Source organism: Engystomops pustulosus, chromosome 7, assembly GCF_040894005.1.
Source record: "Engystomops pustulosus chromosome 7, aEngPut4.maternal, whole genome shotgun sequence".
In the NCBI taxonomy this organism is placed as follows: Eukaryota; Metazoa; Chordata; class Amphibia; order Anura; family Leptodactylidae; genus Engystomops; species Engystomops pustulosus.
This window is the reverse complement of record NC_092417.1, coordinates 165,339,790-165,356,234: the sequence shown is the minus strand read 5'-3', so window position 1 is coordinate 165,356,234 and position 16,445 is coordinate 165,339,790. Positions and strand designations below refer to the sequence as shown.

The 16,445-nt window shown below is 43.8% G+C and overlaps 2 protein-coding genes across 3 annotated transcripts in view; one reads left to right on the top strand and one right to left on the bottom strand.

The window, feature by feature from the left end:
• DDB2 (damage specific DNA binding protein 2) overlaps positions 1-3,690 on the top strand; it is a 29,248-nt gene extending 25,558 nt beyond the window's left edge. For both annotated transcript variants that reach the window (XM_072118751.1, XM_072118750.1), the window contains exon 11: positions 511-3,690. In XM_072118751.1, the coding sequence (XP_071974852.1) occupies positions 511-704 (194 nt within the window). In that variant the 3' untranslated portion in view covers positions 705-3,690. The remainder of the gene's footprint in view (positions 1-510) is intronic.
• A 1,395-nt stretch (positions 3,691-5,085) lies between these two features.
• ACP2 (acid phosphatase 2, lysosomal) lies at positions 5,086-15,309 on the bottom strand. The gene is made up of 11 exons (XM_072118748.1): positions 15,095-15,309; positions 13,808-13,903; positions 13,052-13,138; positions 12,581-12,733; positions 11,538-11,636; positions 11,335-11,424; positions 9,025-9,157; positions 8,042-8,127; positions 7,554-7,660; positions 7,161-7,336; positions 5,086-6,415 (listed from the first exon to the last, which is right to left on the bottom strand). The coding sequence occupies exons 1-11, from the start codon at positions 15,212-15,214 to the stop codon at positions 6,279-6,281; spliced, it is 1,284 nt and encodes a 427-aa protein (XP_071974849.1). The 5' UTR covers positions 15,215-15,309; the 3' UTR covers positions 5,086-6,278.
• Between the last annotated feature and the right edge of the window lie 1,136 nt (positions 15,310-16,445).

The window sequence follows — 16,445 nt, the reverse complement described above, 5'->3', positions numbered from 1 at the left end:
TCAGATGAAAGAGAACTGATCTGCAGGAACTCTTCCTGGCCACTATATAGATAGCTGCTCTTTGCATCAGATAAACAGGGAGTCTCCGGGGTGCTAGTGGTCATACCCCCTTCCGATCCCATATTGATCCCTTCAAGACAATGATTTGTGGGGGGTTTTGGGTTTCCATTTTTCACCCTGCTCCTTCCACCAGCCATATTTTTCCATGTACAAAACATTGAGGGCTTGTTATTCCTGATTTAATATTCCATTCAATGCATTGGGAAGCTAGAAACCATTCTGAACTGATACAATTGGCAAAAATGTATCACAGTTGTGCAGTTTTCTGATGGGCCTCGTTTTTACGGCTTGCTTTTTGTGCGCAAGATGACACCTTCCCCTTATACTTCGGGTCTGTGTTGTTAAGGACCTATTTTACAGCGACGTGTTCAATATGGCGTCAAAGTTTTTTGCTTATCCTAGACATCAGGAAACGTTCATGGTGATGACGATTCTTACATTTTGTTCCAGGTTTTAACATCTTGATCTGGAGTCGAGAGATCCTTCTCATGATGAAGCAGGAGGAGATGATGAAGGCCTTGAGAGATAAAGGGATTCCGGTAGGGAGGAAACAGGAACCCAAAGCGCAAAAAGAGAAGAAGGGTCCATTGGTGAAGATCCTGGTGAAAGAAACCAGCACCCGCAGCAAGAGGAAAGACAAATGACCGGCCTGTCACCTCCGACTGCTGTAACCAAACCCCACGAGTGCCTTACCGCACTGGTTGTATGAGCGGAGAACGTTTGGTTACATCCGATGACTTTGCCCTCACCAGCCATGGCTGCCTGTTACAAAACATATGGCATCAAGATGGTCCCGGAGCATCCAAAAGAAAGGGCGTAAGATCCTGGCGACCATTGTGCACTTGTATTTAGGGAGCTGGTTTCCTCTTTAGTGACCAATGATACTAATGCCGAAATCTGCCGTCTGATCTGCCTGTCCCCATTAACCGTTTCACTACTGGCAAGAAGTCCATGGATGAAATGTAAACAGCAACTATGGCCAACCTGGTGTGTACTGGAAGCTACATTCACAGGTTCAGACTGTTAAAATGATGTTACGTCTCTTTGTCTCTGGTTCTATAGGAAAGTTTACAATGCACAGTGTAACTTATATTGCAGGGTTTGCTTCTTAGTAGTAGTGGGATGCTTATATCTGTATGAGGAGGCAGAGTCTTCCAGTGGGTAAGCCAGAACTATAGCTACGCTGCACCTTAGAGCACTGGTATACAAGACCCTAGGCTATAGCCAAAAATCAGCTATCCAGGTTCTGTCAATTGAAATCTATATATATTCCTGCTCTATAATCTTGTATATGTAGCATTGGAGGTACAGCTACAGAAGATCAACGGTAACAGATCCCTGCAAGTCTGCACCGTTAGATGTGACTCAATGGGTTACACACAGGTGGGCAGCAAAGGGTTAAAGGTGAAGATTCTAATGAAAAAGTAAAGAGCACCAAAGTTACTAAAACTAATGAAATTCACCCTTACACCAAATAGATCTATGAAAGAATATGGGACATAATCTAATCATGGATGTATGGTCCTATGAGTTAGGGATAACATGACATGAACGATGATTTACAAAAGAGCCCGTCCGAGGCTGTGTTTCCGTAAAGGGAAATAGTACAAAGCAAAGTTTTTAGGAAAACCTTTTAATGAAACTACTTTTTGGGGCTTTCAACATCTTTGTAATGCTCTCAGGGGCGTGCATACGGTGTTTCGCTGGAGAGGAGGAGCGGGGACCTCTGCTTTCGATATCTCCCGTCAACATAGGAAACAGATTCACACGGGGAGAGATGGATGCCGCCGGTTCGTCATAGCCATCTATGGAGATGTATGACTGCTGTGGGAATGGGGCCTTAAAGGGGTTATATCAAGTTTGCAAGTTATCCCCTATTCATGGCTTAAAGGAAACCTACCATTTGATTTGATGCATTATGAAGCAAACATACCTGGAGGATGCTGTAGCTACACTGATGCAGGATTATATCTTGGTTAATCCCTGAACTGAGTGGTTTTGCTAATTAAAACAGATATAACATTATGATAACGAAGCTCTGGCGCTTCTCCTAGCACCTAAGTTATTCACTGCAGGAGAGGATGATGTAATCCCTGGGTTGTGCCTGAAGGCAGAATAATCAATTGCTGCACCATAATTGTTTTTTCAGCTCAGGGATTAACCAAGATATGATCCTGCATCAGTAGGGGCCTGTGACCTCCCACCGTTGTAAGAACTTTGCCAGGCCTAAAAGTTGCATCCATATTGCAGCCATCACTGGTCCATCCATCCGATTTCCCTTTCTTCAAGGTTCTACAACTTGCAAGGGTTTGTCCGAGTTTGTTAGAAAGTTCTGATTGGCCGGGACCTTCCATTGCTGCAACAAGTTCTGTCTGTAGCCTCAAAGGCGAACATTTTATATCTGCGTCAGAATTCTTGCTCGCTGGTATGACCTAAACTTACTTTATAAAAGCCATTCAGACTTCTACATGTGTGTGTATAGCGTATATCACATCCACTCATTGCTCCGGAGTCAAGTGGGCGGCACCTTACCTCGCCCTCATTCACACGGGTAGTTCGGTCCAGATGTGGGATTAGTGTTATGCCATGAATGGGTACACAGCCATATTTTTTAAGGGTGACGTCTATAAAGATTGTACATATAGGAAGGGTTTACTGGTCTGGGATTGTTGTAGGGGGAAGTACACACAGGAATATGATGTATGCGGGAGACCCCCAGTCCATGTGTAAATATACATACGTTTTATCTGTAAGCGGACATAGGAGTAGCTACATCTGACATTCTGCATCGCCCGGATACTCTGCCTATTACATGTGTGGTCACTAAAAGGAACCTGTCAGGACCTTTTTAAGGGATTTACCATTACAATAAAATTAAATTAAAAGGAACTCTCCATCCATCATGATAAACCAGGGACACTACTCATAGATCCATGCATCGGGACTGTGGTAATCTCCTCATAGTTGTCATCCATTAACTTGTATAATTATGCTAATGAGTCTATGATTTGGCTTTACGGACTGTTACACTGTCTCTCTAGTGGTCACTGCACTAGTGTTGAGGAAGCAGGGTGAGACAGTGTAACAGCCTGTAAAGCCAGATCACAGAGGGGCTAGGGTAGTCCTTCGGGATCATTAGCATAATTGTAAAAGTTGATTTTAGAAGGCAGGAGGCCGTGGATAACAACTATAAGAAGATTACTCATAGATCCAGGCACCGGGACTGTGGTAATGTCCCTGGTTTATCAGGATGGAGTTTGATGGTAGACTTCCTTTAGAACAATGCAGCCTGATGTATAAAAATGAAAGCCATATCCGCTGACATCCTGAGGCGGCTGCAGGTCCGTGTAGTGATATACTCCTTTACATTCAGGCTGCTCCCCCCTCGGCTTCTTTGACCACTAACTAATTCTGGCGCATGCGCAGTTCTAGGCCGGACCACCTCGGCTTCCCGCACAAGCACCAGAACTTGGGTTCCACAGGACCCTGCAGCGATCAGCATATTCAATGCTCTGTATAGGACATATGGGCAGAAGGGATTGGTGGAGAGTTTACTATGTTATACATTATTGGACCTTGTAAATAATGTACGTTTTACATCAAGTGGAAATAAATGTGACTCTTTTTTTAGATTGTGTTGGTTATTTTTGTCATTGCTGCTTGGGTTATGGAGTTTTCACACACTTGTTGTTTTTTTTTTGTGGGGGTCCTGGATGTTGGACCTCCTCTATTAACTAGGGACGGTCTGTGGATAAGAAAGGACTCCTTGCATCATATATCACTATGAAGCCTGGAGTCTACTTTCCATGAAGTAATCCCCTATAGTATCACACTGGAGCTGGGGGCTACACACGGGGCACATAAAGCAGTAATACCAGACCCCCTTTTATTAATCCTTCAAATTTTTATTTGACATCTCAATTACACATGAAGAAGACAAAATCCACAAAGAACATCCAGTAATATCATTGTGCAAATAAAACAGTCCGGCGGCTCTTAGAATCTCACATGTATGAGGTAAGTAGGACGTGTACCATGTACGGGGTAGTCGGCAGCAGAAAGGAGGGGTTAATATGAAATATAGGGCGGAGGGGCTTATCCTCTGCAGCTGCGACAGAACCCAATACACTAAGGCGCATGGGCAGGATACAGACAGATTCTATACTTAAAGGGGTTGTCCATAGATTATACTGTATTCACAAATTTAAATGGGGGTCCCAAATGTTAAGAACAGGGGGTCCATTCCCCAGAAGGGAGTGCCAGGACCTGCATACCCAATCTCTATGGTGCTACCAGGTACAGCCTTGCCCCTGTCCTGTATAGATAGTGAATGGGGCAGAGGGGCCCATGTCTGACCTGCTGCTACATTAGGGGGAACAAGACCTCCATACTAATGATTGGGGAGGGTCCTTGTTGTTTGGACCTTACCCAGTCTCAAGGTTAACGTCTGTCCAGTAGTTTCGGGGGATCAATTATTATCTTTTAAGAAGTACCCCCGTGCTGGAGGTCTGAATGATGAACCCACCACGGGGAATGGAGGTCCTGTGTCCCCCCCCCTGGGGCATGCACAATCCATGGGACTGACTGAATCCAGAACTAAGCTATCTCCATGATAAGGAGCCCCCCAACCTAGTTCTTGTCAATGGTTAGACCCTCCCACCCCAATAAGCACAATCTTTCCTAGGAGTACAGGCAGTAAGTTAAAATCTTTGGACACCCCCTTTAACAGAATGAGCATATTCCCAGCAGTATTATGCGAACCATTCCTTTAAAATTGGTTCATATTCATAACCATCATATGCAGAAAAAATGCAGTGTCAGGAACTAGCGCCCCCCTCTGCTCATGGGCTTTATGCGGTATTGCAGCTCAGTCCCTTTGACTTCAATGGAGTCTAGTTGCAATACCAGGCACCACCCATGGACACAGGTGTGGCGCTGTTTCCAGACGGCAGCAGCCATGTGTTGCTTTCTGCTCCTGGACAACAACCCTTTTACATGATATATAGTAGAATCCGATTTTATAACATTAGAGCAGAGACAATTATAACAACATAACCCAATCATATACAAAGCCAGACATTTGGGCTACCAAAAAAACGGAAAAGACATGGTGTTAATATGAAAAGTGCAAAATAATCTTTGATGTACGTTGTGTTTACTGCAGTCATTTCCAGATATGAAGCCTGGATTGTGTTTTATGGGATAACCTCGCCTTACACATAGTATTAGTAAGAGAGTGCACTGCCCCCTACAGGTAGGATGGGGAATCCTATAGCTCTATACCTTACATTGATATGAAGTGTTAATCAGGATCGGGGGCCGGCTGCTAGGACCTCCACCGATCACAGATATGAATTTCTCAGTACAATGGAGGAACATACGAGCGTTCTTTTTAAACTCTATGGGACTGTATATAGCTGAGCACTGTCTATACGGTCCCATGGACTGTCATGTCCTGGAAGTGTCCATGCTCGATTGTCCCGGTGGGTGGTGCCGGTGATCAGACACTTCTTACCGATCCGGTATAGAGGATTTATCCATCAGTGGGGTGCGACACTCGGAAACCCAGATGTTCAGCTATGACGGTGCCATGGGAAGGCTACTGCCCTGCGAACTGTGCCACCAGCTCCATTCGTAGCTGAACAAATGTGTTGCCTGGTAGCACACGTCAAATGATGATCAATCATAGGAAAACCCCTTTAACCAAATATATTTTCAGCATGATCTAGCGCTTATAGCGCCGACAAGTCTGAATCGCTAAATTTTTCTTATAGACAAACCCATGAGGTCAGTAAAGAACGTGGTGACCCGTGGCTCTTTACTTCCGTGGCCGGCACAGACTATGGGCCACGAGTCGACTGACCAGTCTGCATACGGGAAGCCAGGAGACTGACCCGCAGTCCTGAGATACAGTGGCAATAGTCCCGGTGTACACAGCTACATGAAACAGACTGATGGATTATATAGCATAATGGAATCAGACTCCATTACAAAACGCTTCCATCTGCACCAATTGTCGCATTGCATTATAAACCGTCACTAACATTTTTGAATTTACCTTTTCTTAAGAGGTGACATTTTTTTTTAAAAGAATAAAAATCTTAAAAGATTGCTTAAAACTTAAAAGAATTTTAAAAAATCCTAAAAGGTGCCTCTTCTCAGAGGTCATCAGCCGAGAGGCATCAAGGCCACGGGGTATCGGGGCAGAGTCCGGTCCGTCAGCTCTGGTCATCTCCAATATCTGGGACGTGTCGGTAGCCGACGGGTTGAGACTTCTGGCGGAATAACACAGTGAGCAGCAGGAGGATGAGGAAGAAGAGGATGCACCCGCTGACGGCCAGACCCACGATGACTTCTGGGTAAAGACAACAAGAAATAAGAGTCAGGAAGGTGGAAAACTGATAGGTCTCTGATATCATTGTGTAAGCGAGGTGGGGGGGGGGGGGCACTATTATACCATCACCCAATATTAGTTTACATGCCAAGTCATAAGTGTCTGATTACTTGGGGTCCCAATCCCATGACCTCTACCATCCACAAGAATGGGGGGGTCATCTGTTCCCTGTTTGAATGTAGGGTGGTCATGCACGTGTGCAGCTTCTTTCAAGTATTATGTGTCTGATATAGTCCCGCAGAGCAGTGCGCATAAATGGTCTTCTCTCCATACAGAAAGTGGACTGTGATTTGGGAAGGGGGGGGGGGGGGGGGGGGAGGTTCCAAGTCATCAGACCCTTGTGACCTATCATGTGAGCAGACAATGCTTAGTGGTTAGCATTACAGCCTTGCAGCGCTGGGGACCTGGGTTCAAGTCACAGGGTCAACATCTGCAAAGAGTTTGTATGTTCTTTCCAATTTGCGTGGGTTTCCTCCAGTTTCCTCCCACACTCCAAAACATATTGGAAGGTTGATTATATTATGAGCCCCATTGGGGACAGGGACCGATTTGGCAAGTTCTGTGCAGCGCTGCGTAATCTGTGTGCGCTATATGAATAAAGGAATTATTTATTTTATTTAATATGTTTTGATACTGGAAGCCCCTTGTACATTATATGCCGAGATGAAGAAGTAAATTCCTATAAAGTATCTGTCCCCCTCCTCACCTTTGTCGTTTATTGGGCCGGAGAGCTGACACTCTTTCTCCCAGTCTTTAGCGATGATTGGGTCCAATAAGCCCTGGAACGTTTCCAGGGGGCAGCTGTGCACGCAGCCCGGTAAGGTCAGAGGGTAGGGCGGCCGCGTGCTATCATTTCTAAAATACATCTCCACTGTGAAGTTTCTAGTAGGAAACAAAGCAAATATCAGTGTTATATGAAGAACGGATTTCAATGGTGAGTAAAATGGGGGTGCACAGTATTTGTTCGCTAAGAGTCCTACAATAATTATCCCAGGACTGAGGATCTGTGTACTTCAACTCCATTCATCTCTGTGGGACTGATGGAGAAGCTTTGGCACAGACCATGGTAGATTATGGATCATATTAGCTCATGGCTTACCCAGAAGACTCTTCATACAACTCGAATATATGGCAGGAAGCGTACGGAGCCTGTTTCCCGTTATAGACGTCCAGTGCCATCTGCAGAGCGCCCAGTGTGGTGTCGTGCTAGGAGTGTAAAAAGATTCATCGATACCATATCAGAATGAAGACACAACTACATCGCTACATGAATAGTCTAGGAACATGAAGCAGAATACTCTGTCCTTAGTCTGGTGGTGTCCCGGGTCACTCTTATTCCTGTACTGAGCCAAGATGGCCACATTACAAAGGACAAAGCTTCCCAATTCCTGATCTGCCTACTTTGTATGGGTACTGCCGGTATCACTGCACTCCGATTAGAGGATTCACCTATCCTACGCTTATTAATATTTGAAGCACATAGGATCCCGTTCTAAAGGGATGGCAGGCGACCAACCTCTACAACACAGAACAAACCGGACATTCAGGTTGTGACTCTGCACAGAACTATCATTAATAATCACTTACTGTTGAGTAGGCGATAAACTTTAGACCATCGGAGGCGTTGTGTGCAGCCACTGTCATGTTCTTCAGAATCTGAGACACCAGGACACCTGCACAAAACACAGATCAGATAAGCAATGTGCATATGTCATGGCCACAGGGGGCGCCATCACTTCACACAGATGAGATGAACACTCCAAACTTTAGTGTATCACTGCAAAATATAAATAGAATATATTTCATATTTCACCTATATTACATTTAGGTGAACTTCCTCTCTGTGTACGAACCTCTACTTGCATTGACTTTAAAAACTAAATCAAGTGCCCTAGTAGAGGTGTATGGACAGAGGATGAGTATGAGCCAGCATGACTACATCTATATTCGGAAGTAGAATAATGAAGGAAATCTACCATCAAAATCCATCCTGATAAACCAGGGACATTACTCACAGATCCAGGCACCGGGACTGAGGTAATTATCTTATATTTGTTATCCTTGGCCTCCTTCCTTCTAAAATCAACTTTAAAATTATTCTAATAACCTGAAGGAGTACCAGAGCCCTTCCGTGCTGTAGCTTCACAGGCAGTTACTGTGTGCAGTGGCACTTTAATCTAACATAGTGGGAGAGGGAAGTGTATCAGCCAGTGACACTGCAGCAGGGAGGGGGGTCTGGTAATGCTCCCCCAGAGCCCTTTAGACGCATTAACATAATTTGAAAAGGTGATGTTAGAAGGAAGGAGGCCATGGATAACAAATATAAGAAGATTACTCATAGATCCAGACACTGACTGTGGTAATGTCCCTGTTTTATCATGATGAATTTTGATGGTAGATTTCCTTCATTATTATACTTCCAAACATGCTGGCTCATACTCCACCCCTCTGTTCATACACCTCTACTAGGTCGCTTGATTTAGTTTTAATGCAAGTAGAGGTTTATACACAGAGGGGAAGTTCACCTAAATATAAATCTGTATCAGAATGCTCAGTCCTCTCCCTCTTACCTCCTTGTAATCGCGCCTTCTGCTCCTGCTCAATGATCCCAAAGAGAAACCTGAAGCTGAAATCCTTTAACTCCACCAGTCGTTCCAAAACCTCTTTCGTTGCCCAGGACGGCAGGCTCAGGTTGTGCTTAGACTAAAATTTAAAAAGAAAAAAGTCATTTTATACTTTGCTGCAGACTTTTTTCCCTATGTATTGGCGCAAATAAAAACCTAAAACATAGTATAAAGGGCACAGAGAAAATCAACTCTGCAGATTTCTAGTGGATCGAGAGAATCCACAGCAAAACCTTCATGCAACAAATGCAGAATTGCAATGAAGTTTCTCTGGACTTGTACCAGTAATGTGGACTGCAGGAACTGTTCTTCATGTTATCACCCCTCTTATATATCATATAGTACAGTGCAGTAATGGCGAACCTTTTAGAGATCCAAAATGAGACCCAAAACACACACTAGCTTTTCCCAAAGTGCTAACACGGCAATTTAGGACAAAACAAACTTATTGCTACTAGAATCTTTGAGCTCCAATCCGAACCTGTCCACATCTTCTCACTCTTCGGACAGAACCAAGTAGCACAGAATGGGTCACTTTAAAATAACCTGGCACTAATTGGTCTGCCTGAGACTGCAGGAAGGCATCAAGTCTGTGCCTGGAAGACAGCCCGTGTGCCCACAGAGAGGTCTCCGAGTCCCATCTCTGGCACCAATGCCATGGGTTTGCCACCACTGATATAGTATGTGTGCCCTCTGCCTGATACATAAGAGTGGCAAACCGACCTCTCTGCCCACTGCAACTTTTGGTCTTGATCTCTGGATGCTGAAAAGTTACCCAACATTAGCCCCAGGATGATCAGCTGTACAAGTCATCAGAGGTGTCTGCATTGTTAGCCCTTGTTCCCATGACAAACATTTTTAAAAATCCAATTGTTAAAAGGGACAAATATTTCTTGTCCGGAGCTACAATAATAAAATCGACCTGTTCCAACTTACATACAAATTAAACTTACGTAAAAAAAAAAAAACCTACAGAACTAATCTTATACTTAACCCCGGGACTGCCTGTATTTCACGTAGCTAAATTTTACAATATGTAGGTTTTCTGGAATGTGAACTGACGGCTGTAATAACAAAAACAGCCACAAGTGCAAGGATGTCATTGTCCAATGTTATAAGATGCTACTAAGGTTATCTGTAGAGACTCTTCTTAAAGGAAACCTACCACCACGGATCTACCTATAAAGGTAGATCGGGAGGTAGGTGCCTCTATTGTACGTGAGGATAGCCCTTTTAAGGGCTAATCCTCACGTCCCCTGTAATTTTTTATAACTTTTACTGCCCTAATATGCAGATTTTCTAAAGAGGTTACTGGGGAGTGGAGTAGCCGGAGCTGAGGCGACACGGCACGGCTACTCCATGTCCCAGTGGCCTCTTTGATCCTCCTACCAGATATCTTCGGCGGCGCGACCTTATCCGCAAAGATGGCATTCTACGCATGCGTAGCCTCTTAAGAAAATTTGCATATTACCCTCATTAAAGTTTAGCAAAGATAAAGGGGACGTGAAGATTAGCCCCTAAAAGGGCTATCCTCATGTACAATAGATGCACCTACCACCCGATCTACCTTAATAGGTAGATCCATGGTGGTAGGTTTCCTTTAAGCATTTAATTACAACACTAACAGTATACAAAAATCAGGGGGCTACCCCCAAAATAACATGTAGCTCCCAAAAGCAAATGGTATTAGATCTTTCACTACCATCACAAACTTGTTGAATTTGATTTAAAAAATGCAGAATCTTTTCTCCGTTGTTCACAAGTAAAAAGTGCTTTAAGCTTTGGCAACTCATATGCCAATTGTGCTCCAAACTGTCATGTGGGCAGTCCCAAGATCCGTGCTTCTGCCCACTTGACGACAAAGTATCACCGTTGGGATATTCCCACGAAGGAATATTTTTAAATATACTCAGGATAACAAAAAACACATTCTCTAATTCAATGTTACTGAATCGAAAAATTGAAATTTCACACATATAATTCCAATCTGTCTCCATCAGTCCGGATGTTAACAGTTTGGTTCCGCCGGATCCAACATGAATCTTCTAACTATGGTTGGATTCTTCTGATGAATAGCTTCTCCTATCTGCACACTGCAGTGCTCTCTGCCTCCATTCCTCGGGAACCCCATTCTTATGATTGGTGGAGGTCCCAGCATTCAGACCCTTATTGATCAGATGGTTATCCTCCTATCCTGAATCTTTTTATTGAGAAAGGTCACAGTGTTACATGTGAAGCTATGATGTGATGACTGACCTCACAGAACAAGATGTCAGAGATGGTCCACACAGACTCCAGGGAGCAGTCTTTAAGTCCAGTATTATTGGCCACCATTTGGAGAAATTCCTATTGAATATAAAGAAGATGCAAGAATAATGTTAGAATAATGGAATTCTCTCCTATCTATAGTTTAGATGAGCATTACTATGTTTAAATACAACTTTATCTTTTCCCTTTACCATATTATCTCTGGTCTTGTTGACATATTCAGGAGAACGTCGAGTCTCTTCTTGCAACTTGAGATATTTTGGACAGGGGAGAATTGGGAACTTTAAGAGCTGAAATGAAAGAAAACAAAATTTAACAACTATTATTCACTGCTCGTTTTTTTTCCTTTTCTAAAAAACTTCAAAATGACGTATGTTGTATTAAGGGTCATAGATTGGAAGCTCTTGCGACAATCGTACAAGCATTTTTACCTCCTGTGTTCCCCCACTTCCTCCTGATGGATTGTAAGCTCTTGTGACAATTGTACAAGCATTTTTACCTCCTGTGTTCCCCCACTTCCTCTTCATAGATTGTAAGCTCTTGTGACAATTGTACAAGCATTTTCACCCCCGGAGTCCCCCCACTTCCTCTTCATAGATTGTAAGCTCTTGTGAGCAGGGCTTTCATTCCTATCGTTACATCAAACCACGTCATTGCACTCTCAAAATAAAGCATGATAACCGGGGAACTTACTCATAAATCCAGGCACCATGAGTGTGGTAATCTTCTTATATTTGTTATATATGGACTCCTTCCTTCTAAAACCAACTTTTAAAATTATGCTAATGAGCCAAAAGGGTTGGGGGGGGGGAGGGGCGTTACCAGAACCCACCACGCTGCAGATGCAAAGGCTGTTACATTATGCAAGAGCACAGGAGCGGGGAGTGCTCATAGGGAGACAGTATAAGAGACTGTGAAGCTACAGCACAGAGGGGCTCTGGTAATGCCCCCGGAAGCGTTCTGTTAGAATAATGTTAAAAGAGGATTTTAGAAGGAAGGGGTCAATGGATAACAAATATAAGAATATTACCACAGTCACGGTGCCTGGATCTAGTGTCCCTGGTTTATCAGGATGGATTTTGATGGTAGATTTCCTTTAAAGATATGAACACACTTAAGTAGGGAGGATTTTCTCAATCCCTGGAATACACATGGCAAGCCAAGCGCCTTCATCTATAGATCAGCCAAATACTTCCTTATATACCAGAGATCTGTCAGTAACAACACTACTTACCCGCTCTTCAGAGTCTGGTAGTGTGTGCACTGGGATTGGCTGCCAGGAGATATTTGGGTTGAAGACCTGAGATCCTTCCGGTGGGTAAAGGCCAGCTAGGTTCGCCTCTGCACTCATCAGTGTGCGGTCCACATCTGTGCTCCTTACATAGATCTGAGAAGGAACAGGAAACAAATTTATGAATTCACCAACACTGGTTTTCCATCCCCTGCTTCATCCACATCACTACAAGTCAGATCTTCTCTATATGATCCTGCTGATTCTTCTAAGAGAGAAATTTATAGAACAGATTTCCCTCTACTTTCTATGTGCAATTTATGGGAGACATCATGGCAGCTAGTCTCCAGCCACCAGCTCTGATACACCTGAGAATTACAGAATGTCACACTATTCATGTCCACACACTGGACTACTGATGTCTGCAAAGTTAGTTGATAATATCCTTGTTTATAAGCTATGGTAAGGAAATACCTCACGCCTGTCATAGGATTCGTTCAGAAATCCTTTGTAACGTGCCCGTAGCGCCTGTCCCAAGTCCCAGTGCTGCTTCATCCCCACCTAAAAAAAGCAAAGTACATTTTAGTAATTACATTTTTTATCCATAAAATAGTTTTAGGGCATCTGTTTCCTACAAGGTTGTGTCATTCCTCTGTTATTCCCCCAAGAAATTTCTGAAACAAACTAAAAGTTGGGTTTCGCATTCCCCTTCTACAAATGGTGTGTCCCTACATCAGCACTGGACAGTGTCTGTACCCCCAATTGTCAAAACCCAATTTTCCATTTATTCAGGCATTTCTGGGAGGAAAAACAGCCCAACATAGAGATCTAATACAAGATACACCAGAATTGATGTTTCATGAAAAATACAATTAAAGAGGTTGTCCAATCAAAGTGATTGAATGGGGGTAATCCCAAAAGAATGGATCGGCCAGATTCCCAATGCACGCTCAGAAGTACGGTGATCGGCTACCTCCATCAGATCCATAGAAAGTGAATGGAGTGGCAGTGCACACGTGCGACCGCATGCTCCACTCTTTTGGTTTGCAATGGGGGTACAACGGATCCCCATTCTAATGACCCTTGGGGATTCCATCACCGAGACCCCCACTAATAAGCTAGTAACCCCTTATCCCGAGGATAAGGGCTAACTAGTTGTGACTGAACAACCCCTTTATGTTGTTCTGATTATGAGGTTTTAGGAAAAGTAGTAATGAAAGTTAATCCTACCTGAGTAAGTTGGCCAAATCCCTGAGGCCAGGCGCTTTCCTGATGCTCATCTTTAGGATAAGCCCTGACTGGGGAACGATCACCATGCCGATACACCTGGAAAATAAAGAATCATAGATCACGGAGTACATACTATATACCATATCAGAGGATATAGGCCTGGAAATATCCACCATCCAATTTTTGAAAGTTCCCATACAATGTTTTCTGACATGAATGTTCAGTCTAAGGCCTTATTCAAACGATGGGACTCCAGGCATCAAACTGATAACATGACTAGAGATAAAAGGACCTGACGTTCAAGTTCACCCAGGGGTGTGTCCCCCCCTGGCCAGTTGTTAGGGGCCTGCATTTGCCAGATTATCTGTTCACCAGCCAATTTGGCAATATGTCCGGGTAAGGCGACCGGACCCGAACTTCGGGTCTGAAAATCTCTAATCATAACATAATGCATCATATATCACTATGATGCTCAGAGTCATGTGGTGACAATTTACAAGTAAATTTCAGACAGTTAAAGGGATTGTCTGGTCACTACTAGCCCTCGCTTATCCACAGAATAGGGGATAACTTGCTAATCGGTGGGGGTCACTCGTACCCTGTACGGAGAAGCTGACTGAACATGTGCCTGCTGATCTATTCTTCTCTATGGTACTGATAGGGGGAAGCAGTACTCCGCTACTTCCCTCAGTGCCATAAACAGTGAATGGAGCAACAATGGACATGTCCGACCCGTCGGTCAATTTACTCGGGGTACAACAGCCCCCCGTCCTTATAATCCTTGGGGGTCCCACCACCGTTCAGCACATTATTCCTCTCCTGTGGATAGAAGAAAACGTGTAGTAAGTGGACAACCCCTTTAAGTGCAGCTTCCAATCTGCGGCTGTCGAGCTGCCGCAGAACTACAACTCCCAGCATGTTTTTGCGCTGAGCAGGGTCATAGTAACATATGGGAAGGTTATCGTATTAATCCATTATATAATATGCCAATAATATCTCCAGTGACAAAGAATGGCGTCCCTCCTATAGAGTCACATAACGGATAAGTCACCGCACAGACCGGCCTATGGGAGAGAGATACGTAAAACTGGTGACGCAATGTAATGATGTTACATAAAAAGCACCAGCCATATTATTTCCTATAAATTATATAATTCTTTTTATTATTTCTGATTCACTATATGTAATACACAATGTAAACAATCTCTGCTGGTTACCATGACCCCAGTACCGGACCTACTTCCGGGTCCATAATACGCCAGTAATGGCAGGCGGGACCTTACTTACCACGGTAACGAAGCGTAGCTGCCGGGCCTGTGCGACGTGTACAGCGGCCAGGATCTGCCCACATATCAAGACAAGTAACCCCAGAGGGGATATCCACCTCCGCCCGCTCCTGGCCGCCATATCCCTTCAAAATGTCCGACCCCGGAACCTCATGTGACGAGCCGCACTTCCTGTAGGGACCGGTATCGCGGCAGCGCGAGAGTACAAATATGGCCGCCGTCAAGTCAATGGAGCTCAAAGATGGCGGCCTGTGACGTGATACGCTGATAACGTAGTTTCGGCGTTCGACTTCCACTCTTTATGCCCCTGGTGGCCAAGTTGGGAACTGCAATTAAGAACAGTTTATTTTTTTATTTTTTTCACTGATTATAATTTTTTTTATTATTATTTAAATCTTTTTATTGAGTCCAACATGTTATACAATTTATACATAAAAAAATATATAACATAGTTTTGGTATGGTCTCTATTTTCAGAAATTTTTAGCTTTTACAGCAAGATTTATTTATTTTTTGGCAAAATAATGTGAGATTAGAAACCCCCATTGGTGAGGATCATAATAATGGACTTTTGTGATCATTAAAGAAGCTTTTATAGTACTGCCTTAAAGGGGTTTTCCAGAAACCCCATGGGGGCCAGGCCAGAGGTGGCTAGTAAAATAAAAGATAGTTAATATAAAATTAAATATTTTCTGGCTACCCATTGCAATGTTACCTTGGTACTTGTGTTTTTCAGCCTTGCGTCTGACTGAAAGTTCATTCATGGAATCAAAGTACTTGCTTTGGGCTAATGAACGGGCTCCTCAGCACTGGGGACAACAGTAAGTGATGTAAGTGAAGAGCCGAAATAGGGTAAGTATGTTTTTTTTTTTTTTGCCTCCATCATTTTAAAAGGGTTGTACTAAATTTTTACAGGTTAGAGCAGTGGTGGCGAACCTATGGCACAGGTGGCACTCTGAGCCCTCTCTGTGGGCACCCAGGCCTTCACCCAGGGGTGGAGTAAGCCTGCCATGGGTCCTGGGCTGTATGAATATTATAGCCCCCATTGGTCTGATATCACTTGCTACATATGGTCCTAGAATCAGTTTCTTGGGGAATGGAGGATGCGTCTCTTCTACCTGCTTTCAATTTGCAGTTTGAGGACCTTTGGAGGACCTTCAAAGGTCCTGAAATGGCTCTTGTGTACATGTGTATTGAGAGCAGGATCAGATGTACGAAGATTTCACGGGTGAAGGTCCTTCTCAGTATAAAATTTGGTAGGTGGTTTGAGTGGTCATGGGCCTCGGGCTCCTCCCCAACTCGCCTATCTTATTCTCCACTACTGCCTTCACCCCAGCAGAGAGTTTTCCAGAC